This window comes from Larimichthys crocea, chromosome XVII (assembly GCF_000972845.2).
Source record: "Larimichthys crocea isolate SSNF chromosome XVII, L_crocea_2.0, whole genome shotgun sequence".
In the NCBI taxonomy this organism is placed as follows: domain Eukaryota; kingdom Metazoa; phylum Chordata; class Actinopteri; family Sciaenidae; genus Larimichthys; species Larimichthys crocea.
The window spans coordinates 19,813,660-19,831,777 of record NC_040027.1 but is presented as its reverse complement, the minus strand read 5'-3'; the positions used below and the strand labels follow the sequence as shown (position 1 = coordinate 19,831,777).

General features: G+C 39.6%; 1 protein-coding gene across 9 annotated transcripts in view; it reads right to left on the bottom strand.

Annotated features, from left to right (window-relative positions):
• Positions 1-581: 581 nt before the first annotated feature.
• The window catches only part of elavl4 (ELAV like neuron-specific RNA binding protein 4), a 71,614-nt gene continuing 54,077 nt past the window's right edge, over positions 582-18,118 (bottom strand). For 6 of the 9 annotated variants that reach the window (XM_027289999.1, XM_019262855.2, XM_019262898.2 and 3 more), the window contains 3 exons: positions 11,272-11,506; positions 5,853-5,891; positions 582-2,900 (listed from right to left, as the gene is read on the bottom strand). In XM_027289999.1, the coding sequence (XP_027145800.1) occupies positions 2,573-2,900; positions 5,853-5,891; positions 11,272-11,506 (602 nt within the window). In that variant the 3' untranslated portion in view covers positions 582-2,572. The remainder of the gene's footprint in view (positions 2,901-5,852; positions 5,892-11,271; positions 11,507-18,118) is intronic. The other 3 variants (XM_019262865.2, XM_019262877.2, XM_019262872.2) reach the window with 3 other exon arrangements.

The following is an 18,118-nucleotide window of genomic DNA, read 5'->3' as shown; positions in this document are numbered from 1 at the left end:
CAGAACGACTGTTTATAACATTCTATTAAGACTAAACTTTATTGAAAAAGATCTAAAGATTTCATTTTAACAAGACAAGAAAAAAGCAATAGCAAATTTAACTATTAACTAGGTTATGCATAGCGAGTAACTGTTTCTAGTAATAAGGGAAGAGCGTCCCCCAACCCTCCAGACATTTTTTTCAGTTTTCTTGACTTTTGATTTTTTTATATTGTAATTTTGATATATTGGTACAAAGCACAAACGTACTAAAAGTTCTCTCAGTGCAGTGGACTACTGGAAGAGCCTCTCCACTAGTCGCTTTGTTCCCTTTTGCTCAGAAACGCCCCCTCCCTGTACCAGAATCACGCAAATACACAGACAATGAAACAAATAAATACATAAATACACAGATAAATTAAGTGATTAATTAATAAATATATAATAAATACAAATAAATAGAAAAATAAATAGTTTAAAAAATAGATAAGTAAATAAATTGCTAAACAAATACAGTTATATTCTAAGCTTTTGTTCGGTTTCTTTTGCCGCGGTAGCTAACTGAAAGTTAATCCAAATCTTTTTTTTTTTCTCCACAAGCAACATGACAACAATTGAACAGTTTCCTCACAAGTTTTTCTAAGTAACTGAACCACCACTTCATAATAAGTTGTCATATGAAAAAGACAAGCTCAAACAAAAGAACAGTGACAACTCATATAGTACAGTAGATATTGTAAAACAAATGTAGACTATATATGTATATATATATCATCTATTTGTACACAGCAAATAAAGACACAGTTGTCATAGATCCTTTTTAAGGAAACAAATATCTAGACTAACGGAACTAGCTAATCATCATTTAGTTTTGACAAACGTTTCACGCTCAGCAAGTAACCTAAAAGTCAGCAAGCCAAACAAAAAAATACAAAATAAAAATTTGTTTGTTGATTCTTACACGGCCCAAATTCGTTTATCTGGTTATTCAGCAAAGAAATAGTCTCACCAGATTTTTTGGGCCAACAATAAACAAATAACTATAAACAAAGAACAGCAGCTCAAGTCAATGCCAACATCGAAGTATTTTTTTTCTTTAAACAACACATAGAACAACAAACTTGGATATTTAAGATATGTGAATAATGTAGTATAGCACCTACTGTTGATCGCTAAAAGGAAGTTCTTTTCAAATGTAAGTTCACAAACGCAGAGCGAAGAAAATGATATAGATAATGTATAGTATGCTCTCTAAATGGATAGATGTGTATATATCTATTTACTGATATCCCATATTGACTGATGACAAAAACAGGAAAAACAAGTGGACAAAGGGTCTTCTTGCTTTGGGCTCTGGACTATAAGGATGGTTAGGCCTTAGAAAGACCCCTCTCCCTTCCCTTTTGGGTATCGCTGTTGAATAATTACGCACTAGTACACATGTGAAAAATTACCAAAATCACCTGCCTCAGTTTGCATCCCTTTTCACAAAACCTTCCATCTACAAAATCACTGCCAACTTGGAGTCCCCAAAAAACAAACAACCTTTGATCCTATAAAGTACCACGGCAGAACGACAAGACAAGGTGGTGCCCCCTCCCTCCCGCCCCGGCCCCCCCTAGTTAGCCAGTCAAAATATTTTTCTCTTTTTTCAAATCCAGATTCTTGTAAAAATTCTTCAATAATTATTATTTTAATTATCATTTATAAAAATAGATCTTCTTTCTCTTTATTTTTATCTTTTTTCTAAACGCATTTTTTTCAAGCAAAGAGATCTTCTCTTTGGCAACAGTGTTATTTTTTTTTTTTTCTTAAATTACTGAACGTGTCATCAGGAAAGCTAACCCATCCCCTCCCTCACCCCATCTCCCTGAACCCCTGTGAGGAAAGACATTATGTTTTGTTTGCGATACAAAACAAAAACAATGTTAGAAATTCTTTTTTTCTACATCAGAGTTACCGGGATTGTGGAATCCCATCTATAATCGATAAGGGGAAGTTTTTGATACACACTAAAAATGAATGAATGGTTCACCAATTTAAAAAAGAGCCCCCTCCCTTTCACCGACAGGGAGGTATATAATACTAACGACAGTGGATCCGGATTTACAAAAGAAAAACAAATCCTGAATCAAGACAGAGAAAAGGTTTCAATCTAAAAAGGACATTCTCTTCTCTGAAATAAGGGGATACAGGGATTTGCTACTGTTTACACAGAAGAGAAAAAATCATTTTTAACAACCACAACGAACAGAATATACAACAAAGAGAAGCCTGCATTATCACAGGAGCTTCCAAAAACTCATGAACATTTTCATCATTTCATTTTTGTAATACTTAGGCAACATTGGCTTATAGGTCCAAAGTTATAATATAAGCCATTTCTAGTTCAATTTGTTTGATGGTTTGTCGGTTGCTTTGTGTTCCAGTTGGAGTTTGAGTTTGCTGTGTTGGATGGCTGTAGTAGGGTGGTAGTAGTGACTGAAGGGGCTAAGGGTCGGGTGGAGGTGAAGAAGGGGGATGGGGAGGGGGTGGTTGGGGGCAATTTTGGAGCAGACAAAGTCGCGGGGTAACTGCTTCTACCTGTTAAAGTTCAGGACTTGTGTGTCTTGTTAGTCTTGAAGGAGACTTGCAAGACGCGGTCGCCCAACCTGTAGCCGTTGAGACTGGCGATGGCCATGGCTGCCTCGTCGTAATTCGTCATGGTGACGAAGCCGAAGCCTTTGCACTTGTTGGTGTTGAAGTCACGGATCACCTTGACATTGTTGACTGCGCCGAAGGGCCCAAACAGCTGCCAGAGCACGCTCTCATCCGAATCTGGGGACAGGTTGTACACAAAGATGCACCAACCGGTGCCCGTGTGCCCGGGGATGTTCATGCCGACTAGGCTGGTCATGCTGTCAATAGTGATGGGGGAAAACCTGAGAGGAGAGGCAGAGTGGGGAAAATGGAGGGAGAGCAGAAAGAAGGGAAGAGAGAGAAGAGCAAGTTTTAATTGAACAGATTAAGGCATACAGTGAAACTCAATGTCTGACATGAAATGGCCATAAACCGGTGAAAAACCTATCTCCATTTTGTTTTTTGAGAGGCAACACTTTTAAAAAGAATCCTCCTTCCAAATCTAAAAACTTGCCATAACGCTGACCTGCATAATACACCACTATCTACAGCCATATTACAAAAAAATAGCTTAAAAACATCTGTACATGTTTTTAGATCAAACCACAAAAAAATGACCTGCAAGCCAAATACACAGATTCACTAGAATTAGAATATGTATGGATATTTACTGTATGTGTGTGTGTGTTTATGTCTAAATGCATGACTAACTATGTGTATCTGCGTAGCTACTACTAGATTCTCCCTGAGAAGCTCAATTCTGAAAGGCCTCCTGTAACGGATGATGACAGTGCTGCGTGCTGGGCTATATTTGCTGAAGGAGATGCAGGCGAAGGTTTTCTCTTTGTGTCCTTAAGTGGCTCCTTTAGGAGTTAAATTGCAGGAAGTCGTTGAATTAAACCGTTGCTAGAAATCCATCAAAGATCATGCACCAGTCTGCTAAATCTGTTCTCATTCGCCTCATAATCTTCTCCTTTTTTCTTGTGATGCAAGAGATTTGAATCCTCAGTTGACTTCACTTAATTGCCTTTCCGCTCAAAGGAAAGGGAAAAGAGGAAAAAAAAAATCCCCACTTTTAAATAAAAGGTAAATGAGATAAAAAGGTTCATTTCTTATGCCACCTCTCTCCAAGAAACGACTATAGGCATTATTGGGTGTGCTTTAATTGAGATTTCCGCTTTGCTGCAGCTGTCTCAGAGGATGCTGCTTTCTTAAGGAAAGGGAGGGAGGGAAGTAAATGGAAAAATGGAAGCACTTTACAGCCCAGTGGCATTAAGGTACAAAGTGTATTCCTCCCACTCCTCCCGCAGTCTGCAGGGTGTTCTATTCTGTTCTATTCCAGAGCTCGTGGCACTGATCGATAGCGCTGCTTGCTGCTCAGGGCCCCCAACCCTCTCTCTCAAGCGACTATATATGGTCGGCAATCACTACGACCTTCCTGCATGACTTTGGTCATGCAGAGTTTGCTTCTGGCCATTGCAGTTGCTGTTGCTGTGGACGCTAAAACGAGCGCCCAGGGTGGTTAGCTCATCGACGGCCTAGGTCTCTCTGCACTGTTTAGACTTCTTTTGATTAAACGTGCTGTACTAGTATAAGATAAACAGATTATATTTCTGTATCTATCTCTATGATTAAGACAACACCCGTAAAAAGATTATAGTATTATAAATCTATATGACTGAGACACAAGGGATTTTTCATAATCACCACAGGGTTGCTGCAGCAGCAATCTGTATCATAATGGGCTCTAAATCCTTTGTCTCACATCTCTACATGGCCTCAATGTCTTGTTGAGGTGATTTAATATTTTCTTCAACGTCGAGCAGGTGAAATCTTAACGGGCCTCATCACGCCGAGGCCTTGTCTGACATGCTCGGCTGCTTTCAGGCCTTTCCTGCTGGGCAAAAAAAAAAAACTTGGGTGGTGATTTGTATGCAAAAACTGGAGTGTGTGAAAGAGGTTTGTGAGAGTGTGACGGTTTTGGAGGCTAGCTAACACTGCCACTGCGAGGATGTCGAGGTGAATGCGCCTATATGTATGTGTGCGACTGTGTGTAAATGTGCATGCGAGTGTACCCATCAGAGCGGGACCGAACACTAGCCAATGTTACAGACGAGACCAGGGGTTGCATAGCAACAGTGTAGCTGATCAGATATCTATTCTGTACTTTCTAAAGCCACCATCTTCAGCTCTCAACACCTTTCTCCTGTTTTCTTTCAAATAATAACCTCTGATCACTGAAAAGCACTTCTGACTTCACCTTAAAATTATGTTAAGACTCAGACTCAGGTGCTTATTGGGTATGGGAGGCACTACAGGAAGATTTCCCTCAAGCTAAAACTTCATCTCTGTTTGAGTTGCTAAGCTGACTTCAGATGGTGTCCCCTGTGCTTGCAACATGCAAGATGCCACCGTCAGCACATGAAACATCTATCACCACAGTGGCTGCTGCTCTGGGTTATGTAATACCTATGGTAGCGAGAAAGCAAAATGAAACATGGAGGCGAAAAGGAAGGAATTCGAGCAGAGCAGTGCCGAGCAAAGCTGGAGCTGTCTGCAGTGAAACAGCATTTCCTGTTTCCAGCAGGGATCCAGGTTCATCCAGCCTCATCCCATGTGCTCGCTAAATATGACCTAATCTCAGCTGGTCAAGTCAAGACATTAAGGCAATATAGAATTTTGTCATGGCTTCTGCTGCACAGATGTAAAATAATCGCATCAACGATTGTGGATATAGTTGATAGTGGATGTACATACAGGTTTTATTCTAATGCTGAAGTGACAAATTGAAAGTTTCTAAAGAGAAACTGTTCCCAAGCTATAGCTCTGAGTGACAAGGCAGGAGAACCTGAATCCGGTAGAAAAAAACACACCTAGAAATTAGGAGTTTTACACCAGAGAACAAAATCCATTCAGTACACAGAAACAACCCAAAACAATCCAAACAACACCAGCACTTGTCATAATCAAAACAAAGCAAATTCATCACCACTGAAAACAAAGACTGATTGTTTTCTGTTTTTTTTTTAATACCTTAACTTGTTGGTAGGGATTTAAAACCAACTCAAGCTTACGTGGGAAAAAAACAAACAAATCAAAGAACCAAAAATGCAGTTGACCTTGAACGAATTGTCAAACGCAAAGTAACTGCAAAAATACAGGGAAACATCAACTAAAAAAAGAACAGAAAAAAGGATATTGAAAAATCATTGAGTCAACATGGACATCTGGCATTGGGTGAAGTTTTTAATTACCTCTTTACGCCATAGGCCATATTAAGCAAATTGTCCAGCCTGTAAAGAGAAGGAGGGTTCTGGGGTTAATGGTGGGCAGATGGTCGACTCACTCAATGGAACTAATGTTAAGTCCCTGTAGGAACTGCATGGTCCTCCTCACTCAAGAACAAACAAACCCATCTATAGTTGGCCCATTACACTGAGGAGCCCCACCAGAAAATGCTATCATCACTTAATAAAGCTACAGTACCATCAGTATGGTCGGCACTTGCTGGGTCAGTCACTTCAGCGTAGCTCTGCACCGGCTAATGCCAGAGCAGAGGGTGTTACAAGCACATTGACATTACTGAAGGTGTGGCCATTTATTTGTTATGCAAGACTAAAGCAGTGGACTGGTCACAGTTCAGTATTACAGTCACATACAGAGGACTAATAGCGGCAGGGTGGGAGCATAGCATGGCACTCGGCTATACTAGCCATAGTGCTGCGCAATGGAAAATCATCGCCTTTTTTTAGCGTGCAGTAAATTGAACGTCACTATCCATACCGCCATATTGATGGTTTATCAGAAGATGGACATTAATAATAATAATAATAATAATAAAAAAATCTTTTCATAAACTATGCTCTATAATTTGTGTTAACTCAACTGAGAGAACACCTGAGATGACAGGAAAAATGGTCCAGAGTTCTGTCAGTGTAATGGTTTGGCATTTGAATAATGGTGAGTGAGAGAGGTGATGATGATTAGTATGTTTTCTATGAGGTGGACCAACAAAAACAACAACAACTGAAGATTAAACTAGCCATGAAATTGTGAATGTCTGTCTTTGTGGTCGGCGGGGGGGTTAACCTGTTAAGTGCTAACAGGTCAGGTGGAATGGCTGAGTGTTAGTCAGAGAGTGTCCTCTGCCTAGGGTTAGTTTTGGGAAATGTTGTGGTTTCATAATAGGTTCAGCCCCCGTGTGCTACAGCTATTGCAGTCAGCCACAGTAAACTGCAGTTTTATTGTAAGTGTGTGTGTGTGATTTAAGAGCCAGACTTCAGAAACCTGTGGGCTGTATGAAATGTTGGCCCTCTTGGATAGATGCAGTCTGCTTGGTGACTCAATGACCTTCATTCCTCACTTGGGTCTGGCCTGTCTCATGTCTTATTAACTCCTCTGGCCTAATGGACAGGGCCCACGGCTTATTGAGCAACAGCTGGCCAGCGACGCCTCGTTCCTCTTGAAAACACTACAAACTCTGTGACTTTGACTCGACTATCAGGGTTGTTTCTTTCAATCAAAAAGTATTTGCTTTCTTGCAAAAAAAAACTTCCACACAATATTTATCAAAAGCTGAGCATTAAAATCTTATTGAAAATTGTATTGTACACAAAATAACCCAGGTAACCACTCTACAATCACACCATTTTAAAGCAACACAATTATTTTCTTATTTGATATACGCACAACTTCATTATTATTTGATTGCAATTAAGAAAGCAATTAAGCTTTTAAGGCTCGCAATAAATAACTTGTATAATTATAATAATCATAATACAATTTATATTAATCATTTAAATTTACATTGCATGTTAGCGATAACACATCAGTAATCTTCTAATCAAGGACAATTTAACACCGCGACGCTAGGTAATTGTAGTACTTTATAAATCCTGTGGAACTCTGGGTACTGAGGCTCGGGACTGAAGAGCACTGTTATAACCTGTGTTTTAAAATATTATTTTAATACTCTAATGCTTTGCTCACACTGACATTTTTAAAATTAAACTGTTTAAGATGCATTCAAATATTTAAAACGTGGAAATAATATGATATTGTGATACATACTGACATTTAAATCCACACATTGACATCAGCTAAGTAAATTTACATAACCTTTTTACATTTCAAGTAAACGTTTTGACTATACTGTAGGACTACTTATGATCTAGGTTCAACATGTGTCAGTGCTGTAGCACTTTTCTCACTTAACATTATCAAAAAGTATGAAAGCAACCCTGAAGCAAAGAAAAAAAAAAGTAGAGAAAAGGATATATGGAATCATTAAAGCAGTAATTAGCCCATTATGTGGGAAGGGAACAAGAAGGCTGCTTTGTGGGTAAATGAGTCAATTGGAGAGGATGCTCAGAGGAGAGGCTCCAGGCCCAGGGAGCACGAAGACATCTGCTGGCCGCCGGGCCATTGGGCCACAACAAAACAACCTGCTGCTAACACGCTCTCTCTCTCCTTCTCACAGTACCGCTCTCTCTCTCTCACACACACATACACATGTACGAATGCACACAGATGCACACTCACCACGCAAACACTCATGCTGCTTTTCACACTGCCTCTCCAAGCTTGGTATAAACAATAGGGCTTTTGTGCTTTCTCTCAATGCATGTTAATGGAGGAATGGGCGTTTTTGTCTTTTCTTCTTTGAAACAAAAATCTTTTCAATTAAAATTGGCTCCTGCCCTGGATATAATAAGGCTAATTTGCTAATTAGTACCATTAGTTAACGACAGAGGATCGGAAAGGAGCCGGGATCTCGGGCTCGGTGTATTGTGTTTGCGTCGATTATGTTTGCTGTCTTGGAGAGGGACCATACAAGCACATTATACGTTAACTTGTGTTACAACAGGCCCATGTGATTTAGTCACACAGGATAGATGTAATTATAACTGCAGCAGGATTGTACTGTATGTAAAGTATGTAGAACAGGAAGAGGAGTATCAATTTTACAGTTTCATTTTCAGTGCTAATTTACATTTGATTTAGTTTCAGGCATAGTTTAAACATCTTTGCTTCATTATTTTTAGTTTTTAAAACATATTTGAACTTTAAACATACTAATATTATACATCTTAACTTTATTTCATTTTTAGATGCTGTATTAGGGAAAACAATGTAATTCTGCACTGTCCTTAAAAGATTTAAAAAAAAGGGAAACTACACAGTTCTAACTTCTAAAGTGTTGAGGTTTCAGTGGAGGGCTTTGGAGCAGAGAGCAAGAGCACAGGGACACAGTGAGGAAGTGTCCTGTGGTTGTGAGTTGTGATGAGAAGCGACAGCTCTCCTGCGGAGCCTGTAAATTGGCTTGGCGTATCACAGACACACAGCCACGCTACATCGCTCAGGTGTCACACCAGGGAAGCCGCTCCAGAAGAAAAATACCTTCCAAGCTCTGACTTTGATGGAGAGTAAACAGCACGACTGGCTTAGTGTTATTGAAAGAGAGAAGAAATTGTATAAGCACATATTCTGTCTCCAATTCTGAAACATTCTTGTTGGATCGGATGATGGAGCGTAATGTCATATGATTATTTTACGTTTTTTGTAGTTGAGGTGACCTCGCAGAGTAAGCTCTAACCATCTGTACTGTAGGTGTCGTTTATCTTTTAAATTAAAGAAAGATTGTTTGTTTGTGTCATTAGTGAGTGACAGGAAATGACCAGGTTGGATGCCGTATATACAGTATATTAGTCATATACTGCATATGATGTTAAGTGATAGCTTGTTGTGGAGATTACTGACCTGGGCAAAAAGATCTTTTTTAAATGACTTAAGGCAACTTCAGGTGCTCAGTTTAATAAAGTTGAAACAAGGTTAACAACCCAAATCCTTAAAATTAATGTGGTTATTGTTTGATTTAATTTGCCCATTGCTCATAATATTTAAGACATCTCTCTTAAATAACGTCAATTTCTATACAGTATTTAATAAAGTAGTAGTAGAGTAGCATGCCTTGTATTATCTTGTCAAAACTACATTTATATTAGTACTGTGTCTCAAGTCAAAATACAAAAATGTACTAAAACATTGTGGTTCATTGCATCAATATGCAGAATTTGGGCTTTGCAGCAAGAAAGACAATGAAGTGCATCTTTTGTTGCTGAACATTTATATTACCTATAGCCAAATATATGTTTTTGCCCAGGCCTCAGAGGGAATATTCTGGGAAGTGTTGGCTCGATGGCAGCATGATGAAATGAGGGGAAATACGTAGTTGTGAACGACAGAACCCCACAGTCTCTTATGAACAGTTCCTCTCTGATCTGGGTGGACCCACACAGAGCATTCACAAGGCCTGTTTTATTGACACCTGCACCAGGTGCAGAACTCACATCTGTTGTTCAAAAGGGGGACGCATTTGCTGGAATAAATGTTCACAGGAGAAAAGTTGCGTCATTGTTGATACACAGACATGGCTCTATGACTCATGCTCTCAATGTGTAGGCGTTACATCCCCTGTTCGAACAGTGTAAATTGCATTTGGTGCAAATGTTTTCCAAATCAGGCCCGTTGTTTAGAACAGACGGGTTTCATTGATTAAATGCATTAATGGTCACATAAACCAGGAATAATTGCTAGCAAGGTTGAGACTGATGACTGATGGCATTAAAGGTCTCATATCCACATATGAAATAGCAATCCCGTTCATCATTTAATGATGTCAAACACAGTGATAGTGCAGAAGTTTTTCAAATGTTAATCACACTATCAATCACACCACATTAGAAGACATGTTTCAGAATACATGAAATATAATTTATGCGTATAAACTTCTACTGTTTGTAAAGTTTGAGGATAAAAAGACTTCCTTGCCATTATTCTTAACTTGACTTGAACACATTAACCTGGAGATCCCCAACCTTTTGAGCAGATGGCCACAGTGACCCCATTCTTACTTTTTTTTTTTTTAATGTCGAGGGCACTTTGTGTTTCATTATGTTACATCATCGTGTCTCTGGAATAGAGCTGTGAAGCGAGAGGAGCTGCACACTCTGAATCCCCATTATAATCCACTGGTTAATGCCAGAATGCTATATGTTTATGTCATGCCATCAATTTTAAGTAGTTTAACTTTGTTGCTCAAAAATGATTTTTGTCACTTGACTCTCTAAACACTACAATGCCCATGAGATTCGGCTGCTATTGCTATGAAGAAGAAGCCAGAAGCCAATCAAGAGTGTAAATCAGAGCGATAGTTAATTCAAAACACTTCCTTGTTGCAGCTGTGAACAAGATGGTTGCCAAATGGTGAATTCGAAAGTTAAGTCATTTATTTGCTCAACAGCGCAATCTTGAGTTGCCACTTGCTGTTATTAAGGCACATGACAAAATTTTAAGCTCTGTGAATATTTCTGACCAAAATGCACCATGGGAGCCATAGTTAAATTCTCCCCTTACGGTTGTATAATGTGTATAAGCTGGAGAAATGTTTACTTCTGGAAAATCCTCCCACTTTGCAGCTCTATGACAAATTTTAAGCTGTAGCTACTCACTTAGGGTGGGTCAGCTCCAAGGTTGAGAATCTTTGCATTGCTATACACTTTAAAAATCACATATCCAGTACAAATGCTGTGAAAACACTACTTGAACCCTTTCCCCACCCTATACTGTCTCTTCTCCTCCATGACCATCTCCATTCCCCGCCCCAACACTCACCTGAACCTCTGAGCCTGGTGGTGAAGGGGACCTGGGTATCGGCGATTGGGGGACTGGTAGAGTTGTGACAGAAGGGCTTGACTGGTCTTCTGGCTGGGGTTGTTGGCGAACTTGACTGTGATGGGCTCTGCGGCACCTGATGGCTTCTGTCCATTCAGGCCCTTGATGGCCTCCTCAGCCTCTATCCTCTTATCAAAGCGGATGAAGCCCACACCTCGGGAGCCACCTGCGGGGCCAGCAGATCACAAACAAACACAGGCCCCTTTTACTTTACAGGGTTTAGACAAAACAGCTGTGATCAATACATTCATAGTATGTGTTTGGCAAATTTTTGTGTTTTTCCCACTATGATGATGTTAAAGAAGTAGTCTTTATATATTTTATACATTTTGAATATATTTTTGTGCACAGGAATTACAGTTAACAGTGGGTTTCACAAAAATGGCAAAACTACACACAAAAAGCAAAAAACTAAACAAATCACAGCTTGGTAAAATAATTATCAGCAGACTTCAATGAGATAAAATAAGCTTAGCTAACTCCAAATGTATGTATAAATATGACACTAAGCATTCAAAATGTTGCCCCATCTTGCCCATCCACCCCACCCACCTGTAAAAATAAACCTGGTGTGCTGCACACAAAGATTTACAGAAAGTTCGGAAAAAATATGCAAGACAGAGATGAAAAGTATAAAAGTAACACATACACACCAGCTGTAGACTGAGCATGTCGAGCTGTATTGTGGCATTGACCCTCTGTGCTTAAAGCCTAATGGTCCATTCTTCGTTCGTGCTAGCTCCAGTCACAGTCAGCCGTACACACACTCTTTATGAATTGTTCTCAGTGACATTTGAGCCATTTCCTTGGAGATATTTTTTGACTTCCACCTGAGAGGAACATTTAGATATGTGGCTTCCTGGGAGGTCCTTTATTGGTGTCTGTAAATGCTGTGTGTGTGTTTTACTGACTGTATATATATATGTATATATATATATGTGTGTGTGTGTACACGTGCACTGGTATCTATTAATGGATGCTGTGCCTTGTTTTAATGAGGCTGCCTAGATGGCCCAGAGGATGCTCGCTCAGTGACAGCAGCACTCTGCCGAAGAGACTATTTACATAATACTGTGTGTGCACAGGCATGTCTGTGTGACTGAGACTGAATAAAAGAGAGGCAGCGAGAAAGAAGGGAATTTTGTGTTTGAGCATCATTGTGTGCAGTCTCTTTCTCACACATAAAAAACCCCCTCCTTATTGTTATTCCACATTTTTGTACATGCCATCCCTCTCCCATCTCTTTTTTATACTTCCTGTTGGCTTGTCTCATGGTACTTGCTCTCTTGAATTCTTATTCCGAGAAGCACCTTGACCATCTCACTCCCCCTTTTGTTCTCTTTTTCTCTTCAGGACACAGGCAGCACAAGGTTATTTACTTTGCAGCCAAGCTGCACAAATAAAAGCCACTCTTTGATGAAAATCAAATCATTGATGGAAAATCTCTGTATGTGTCCTTATAAGTCTCATATTGGACATAAAATCAAGAGAATTTCAGGTCAAGCTTGCTATTTTGTTTTTGTTTTTAAAAAAAAATCTGGAAATTTAGATTTAAAAAATGATATAATACTTAAACATGGCTGGAAGTCAGATTTTAGAAGTACAATTTACACTACAAACACCATAGTACCTTTTTTTCACTCACTTAAAGGGACTAAGAAACTCATTTGCACATTCTCTTCAATTTTCTCGCCTCCTTCCAATGCTAGAAGCATTTTCCTAGCTGTCAACACTGCAAAAGGACCCAATTTACTCTAAGCTGTGGTGATCAGTGCCCTCAGCAGTAAACAACTTCTGGGTGCAGTAGGGACATAAATCCCATGTGAAAAATAAAATTATTTAAATCAATCTATTCCTCTTTTTATAAAAATTGGTAAATCAATTCACAGTATTAACTGACCACACACACTCTGCCATGCACAGACCTGAAATGCATTTCCCTTCTGCCTGTTAGTTGATCTCATTAACTCCTTTTCAGTGTAAATTATTGTTTTATTAAAATTTCTTACATTTCTGGCTCCCTCTCCCCTGACAGCCTTTCACAATTTCCCCTTCCTCACCTTCCTCTTGTGCCAACTCTGTACCTGTACATTTTAATTAGCTTGTCAGAAGCAGAAAAAAAGCAAAACAATTCTAATGGGATCTACGCAGTGCGAACAACAACCGTTTCTGTTTCTGCAGTTTTCTTCATTTATTACTGTGGTTGTCATGCATGTGCTGTATGTGAGGTAAACTGTGGGTCACCACTCTCTCTCTGGGGAGAGCTATAGCCAGTGACTGTGATGGGTAATGGACGTTAGTTAAGGAAGAGTACAGCATTGCTTATTCACTTCCTCCGCTGAGACAAGAGAGAGGCGAGAAGAGAGGACTGTATTTGTCCTTTTAATCCTCACACTTGTTTGGCCTTGAGCTGCTCCTGAGCTTGTTCTGGCTGAAGGGCCTCTAGACATATGTTCGGCATACTGATAAAGGCATTGCACACACACATGCATGTATGCACACACACGCACATACTCAGACGACGCCTTGAAGAGGTCCTACTGAAGAGTAGATTTGTCCATCATCATTTGCAATCATCTGTGACAGCTTTCAGAGCGTATGTGTGCTGTGTGTGTATGTCAGACAGATTGAACATATCTATGTGTGTTCTTTTGTTTGCTTAAGTGTAAACCAGCTACTCGTGTCCTTGAGTTTCTACAATAGTGAAGTAGGTCTACAGTTGAAGGTTGTATTGAGAAACACTCCATTCAGTATCACTAGAGAAGAGGATCGATCAATGCGCAGGAAATATATCCAATGGTGGTGTGAAATGTGAATTTACACAGATTTAGGTCTACAAAGTTGTGTGATGCACAACTTTGTACTTTCACTGATTTTCCTGCTGATTTGATTTGACCATCATCTGTTTCCTTTGTTTGTGGTGTTTCGCTGTGTACATGTATAGCGAAAACATTTTTCAAATATATAATATTTACTCATATTTACTTATTATTTTCCACTGTATTAGTAGGATAAACAAAGTTGAACTTGAATTGAGATTAAAAATGCGTTTGACATTTGATTTTCATAAGAGTTCCTCACATTACTGTTACTGCTTAATGCATCTTTGTGTCATGAGGTTCACCAGACAACACATTAGTATCAAATACTCCATAACTGCATTTATATTGCAAGCATTTGTTGTGGGATCACATCAAATATTGTGTTTACTCTTTTAGATTTCAAGCATTAGTTTGTTAGGATATGGTTGATATTGTTGAATTCTTTTTTCGCAAAAATAAAATATACTAGTAAGACTCTCAAACTGTCTCACTTTCCTACCTACCTACTCTCAGCCTTAAGCTGATGTGTTCCCACTGATGACAAAGAGGTTAATAGTGTTTTTTGTGCACTATTTTCAGCTGGGGATAAATGTATTTTTGGTGTACTCAAAATAAGCTACAGTGTCCACGTTCATTGTGTTTTTATCAGTTGGACAACAATGAAGGTTTATAGCACAGTGGGACAAGCTATATCAGGCTTTGGCTACATTTTCATGGGTTTGTTCAAAATAAGAAAAAATAGCCATATTCTTAAATATTATCCAGGTATTTATCGATGAGAAAACTACTTACAGATGATATTAATGGGCTAGTTTTAAATAACAAATCTGCACCATGAATCCACACTGTCACAGTGTATTAAGCTGTTCATTACCTTTGTTGTGCCACATTAACTTATTAAACCTTGAAGAGTTTATTTTTCTCCTGCCAAACATTCTAAGAAAAACTAACTTGCAATCTATGAAGCAAGCTGCCAGTCTAGGGAGTCCAACCTAATGACTGTCCTTTCAACCAGCCCCAGAAGCCTATGCTACTTATCAACGGCCAGCCAGCCATACAGACAACATTAGAGCACAATGTACTTACTAAGGTACAGCAATCTGTCTTTCTCACTCTCTCTCTCTTCCTCTCGCTCCCTTTTTCTGCTCTCCCTCTCCTCCACAGTAATCAACGGAGGCTTATGTAACTCTCTCTACCTGTGCTTATCTCTCTCTAACACACACCGACAGGCACATTGGCTGCCTTACTAATAACACGCTGCCTCATTCTGGGGAGGGGGAAACAGAGGGAGCGAGGGGAGGGGATGAGGAGTGAGTGCCGAGGGTGGGGACGGGGAAGGCAGGAATGAAAGGCAGAAAAGGAAAGAGTGGGAACGAGGAGTGAGGAAGGAAAGGACAAAAGGAGAGAAGGTGAGAGAGGAGAATGTTAGGAGGTGACAGTAAAAGGATGATGATGAAAGGAAACCGTGCTATTCTTGCTTGCTCTTGCCCAAACAAAGCTGCTCTTTCTCTAAAACCCACTATCATTTCCCCCAACACTGACTGACTGACAGAGAGAAATGACTGCTCCTCTGAGAGACCAGAAGAGCAGAGAGGGGTGAGAAACCTGACTGCTGGGTAATGAAAGACACACACTTTCTTTTTCATTTTAATGCAGCTAGTGCATTGTATCCTTGTAAGCAGGCCTATACACTCACAGAGACAGACACATACGCTGATGCCCGCATGCGTAAGCGAAATCTTAAAATGTTTTTTAGATACTCTGCCATTTCCTCTCCCATCCTTTTATCTTTTACTTGAGGAGGTATATTGTGCCAACTGTAACAAACCATTCCACTTGCCTTTCCAAAAGATTTATAATATGGCAGAGGCAGAAAGAAACACTCTTCCTGCTGTCTTCTCATTATGTCGAAAAAATGCAATGTCCTTGTTTTAAGTAACATTAGTGTGCCTGGGTACAGATGGCGTTTGAAAAAGCAGCAAGAGAAGAGACGAAGAGACTTTGAAGAGTGGAGGTGCCCTGTGCTTTAGCCTTTGTCAGAGAAGCGCTTCAACCATCTGTCTGATGTGTGTGCGCATGTATCGATGAGCATGTCTGTATGTGGTTGTGCGTGCATGCGTGTCGACTGCTGCAGAGACAGTACGCACTCCAAACATTATGGGAGAAAAAAAAAAACAAAAAAAAAAAACTAAAAGCAGAGACGAGAGATGATAGTACGAGTCAAGGGTGCAGTCATGCCACCTAGAGGGTGCACCTCTCCGCTCGTATTACCTTGACCGTTCTGTTCTCTACTACTGAACAGGCAGAGAACAGGGATTCAGTGTGATGTCAGTCTGAAGGGGAACATTCATTATTCAAGTCAAGAGAGGAGAGAATGTACCAACTCTACAGAGAAAGGGTAAATTCCTTTGAGAAAACACAGCGCAAACATGAATGGTCTGAATGCAAGAAGACACCAAAAACCAAACCGAAGAGCCATGCGTGTTTGTGAGGGCTCCATTTTCATGGCATTGGAAAGACAAGCACAAGCAGCTCTAAGTACAGTAGTCACATTTCCATGACCTTGAAATGCGTGTTGTTTTGGTACTTTTGTACTCAACACAGCAGGTATGGCACAAAGGTAGAAGGAGAGGCAAAAAGAGACGAGAGTTTCATGCAAATGAGGCAGCGCAGTGAGATGCTGGTGTTTTGCCTTTTGGTTTTTGAAAATTGGCTTCAATAGGGCAGTGAGTGTAAGAGAGCTTTCAATGTCACATAACACACATGATTTGGTGAGTTGGTCATTTTGTTGATTTCACCAGAAACGCTTGACAAAAAATGCAGAGCTACATTACAGGACTGAATAAACTGAACAATTTTGATCATATTCCAACCAACAGTCACATTTAAATCAACATGAATATGTCCAATGTCATGTGATACAGAGAACGCTAGTAAAGCAGCCATTATTGCAGATTACTGAATGCCTTTTATGACCCACTTTGGTTTTTGATAGTATGAAATCTTTCCCTTCCATTATTAATAAATCATGACAGCCATCTAAAAGCAGCACGATTAAAACAGGGGTCCAATCTGTTGCCTCTAACTTAAAAAAAACCCACACGAGGCACAGTCTTATTATGCACTTTAACGCATACTATGCATCTTGAGCAACCAACAGCAGGCTGCTGCAGAATATCTTCACAAATGTGTACACACAATACGCACACTAATCACAAACCAGTTAGTTATAACTTCCTGGGGACACTTTAGACTCTCTCCAATCTGTTTGTGTCTCTCTTGCTTTTCTCATCTGAAAATACAGAATTACAAGGGGCAACAGCTGTGTGTTTTCTGGCTTTCATTCTAAGTTATTTGGCGAACGGGTCTTTCAGTTACAACTAACATAGCTTTGGTTAGATTTTGTGAGGTTGAGTCACGAAGCAAGTAATCTTCAGACAATTTTGGCAGCAGTGCCATTATAGTTGCATGTAAACATAATCAAATTTTTATAGCCTCCAACGGAGTCAGTAAATGCTCCCAAAAGTTCTTGTGTAATCACAGTGTTTAAATAAAAATGTATAACATTATGAACACCAAACACAACATGACTGGACTGTCAATAGCTCCATAAGCATAAACTCAACTTTAAAAGACACATCATGCTTTTTGGAAGCACATTTGTAATGCAGGGTGCCTGGCACTGAACCTTTTTTGTCTTGGAAGAGCGAGAGAGAGATTTTTCTTTCTGAAAGTTCCCAAAACAGAATACAGCTTGGCAGTACATAATACCTAAAAAGCTTTCAAATATGGATGCCTCATATCAGCAAAAATTCAAGATAAAATAAGATTCATTTAATGCTATTTTGATCAGGATTTGCTTATCACACAACTTTAGCTCAATGCCAGATATCTATTCATTCAGTGTGCAAAACGATTTTGTTCTTAGTCATTTTGGTATTCATCGTCTTGAGCTGTTTGATCAA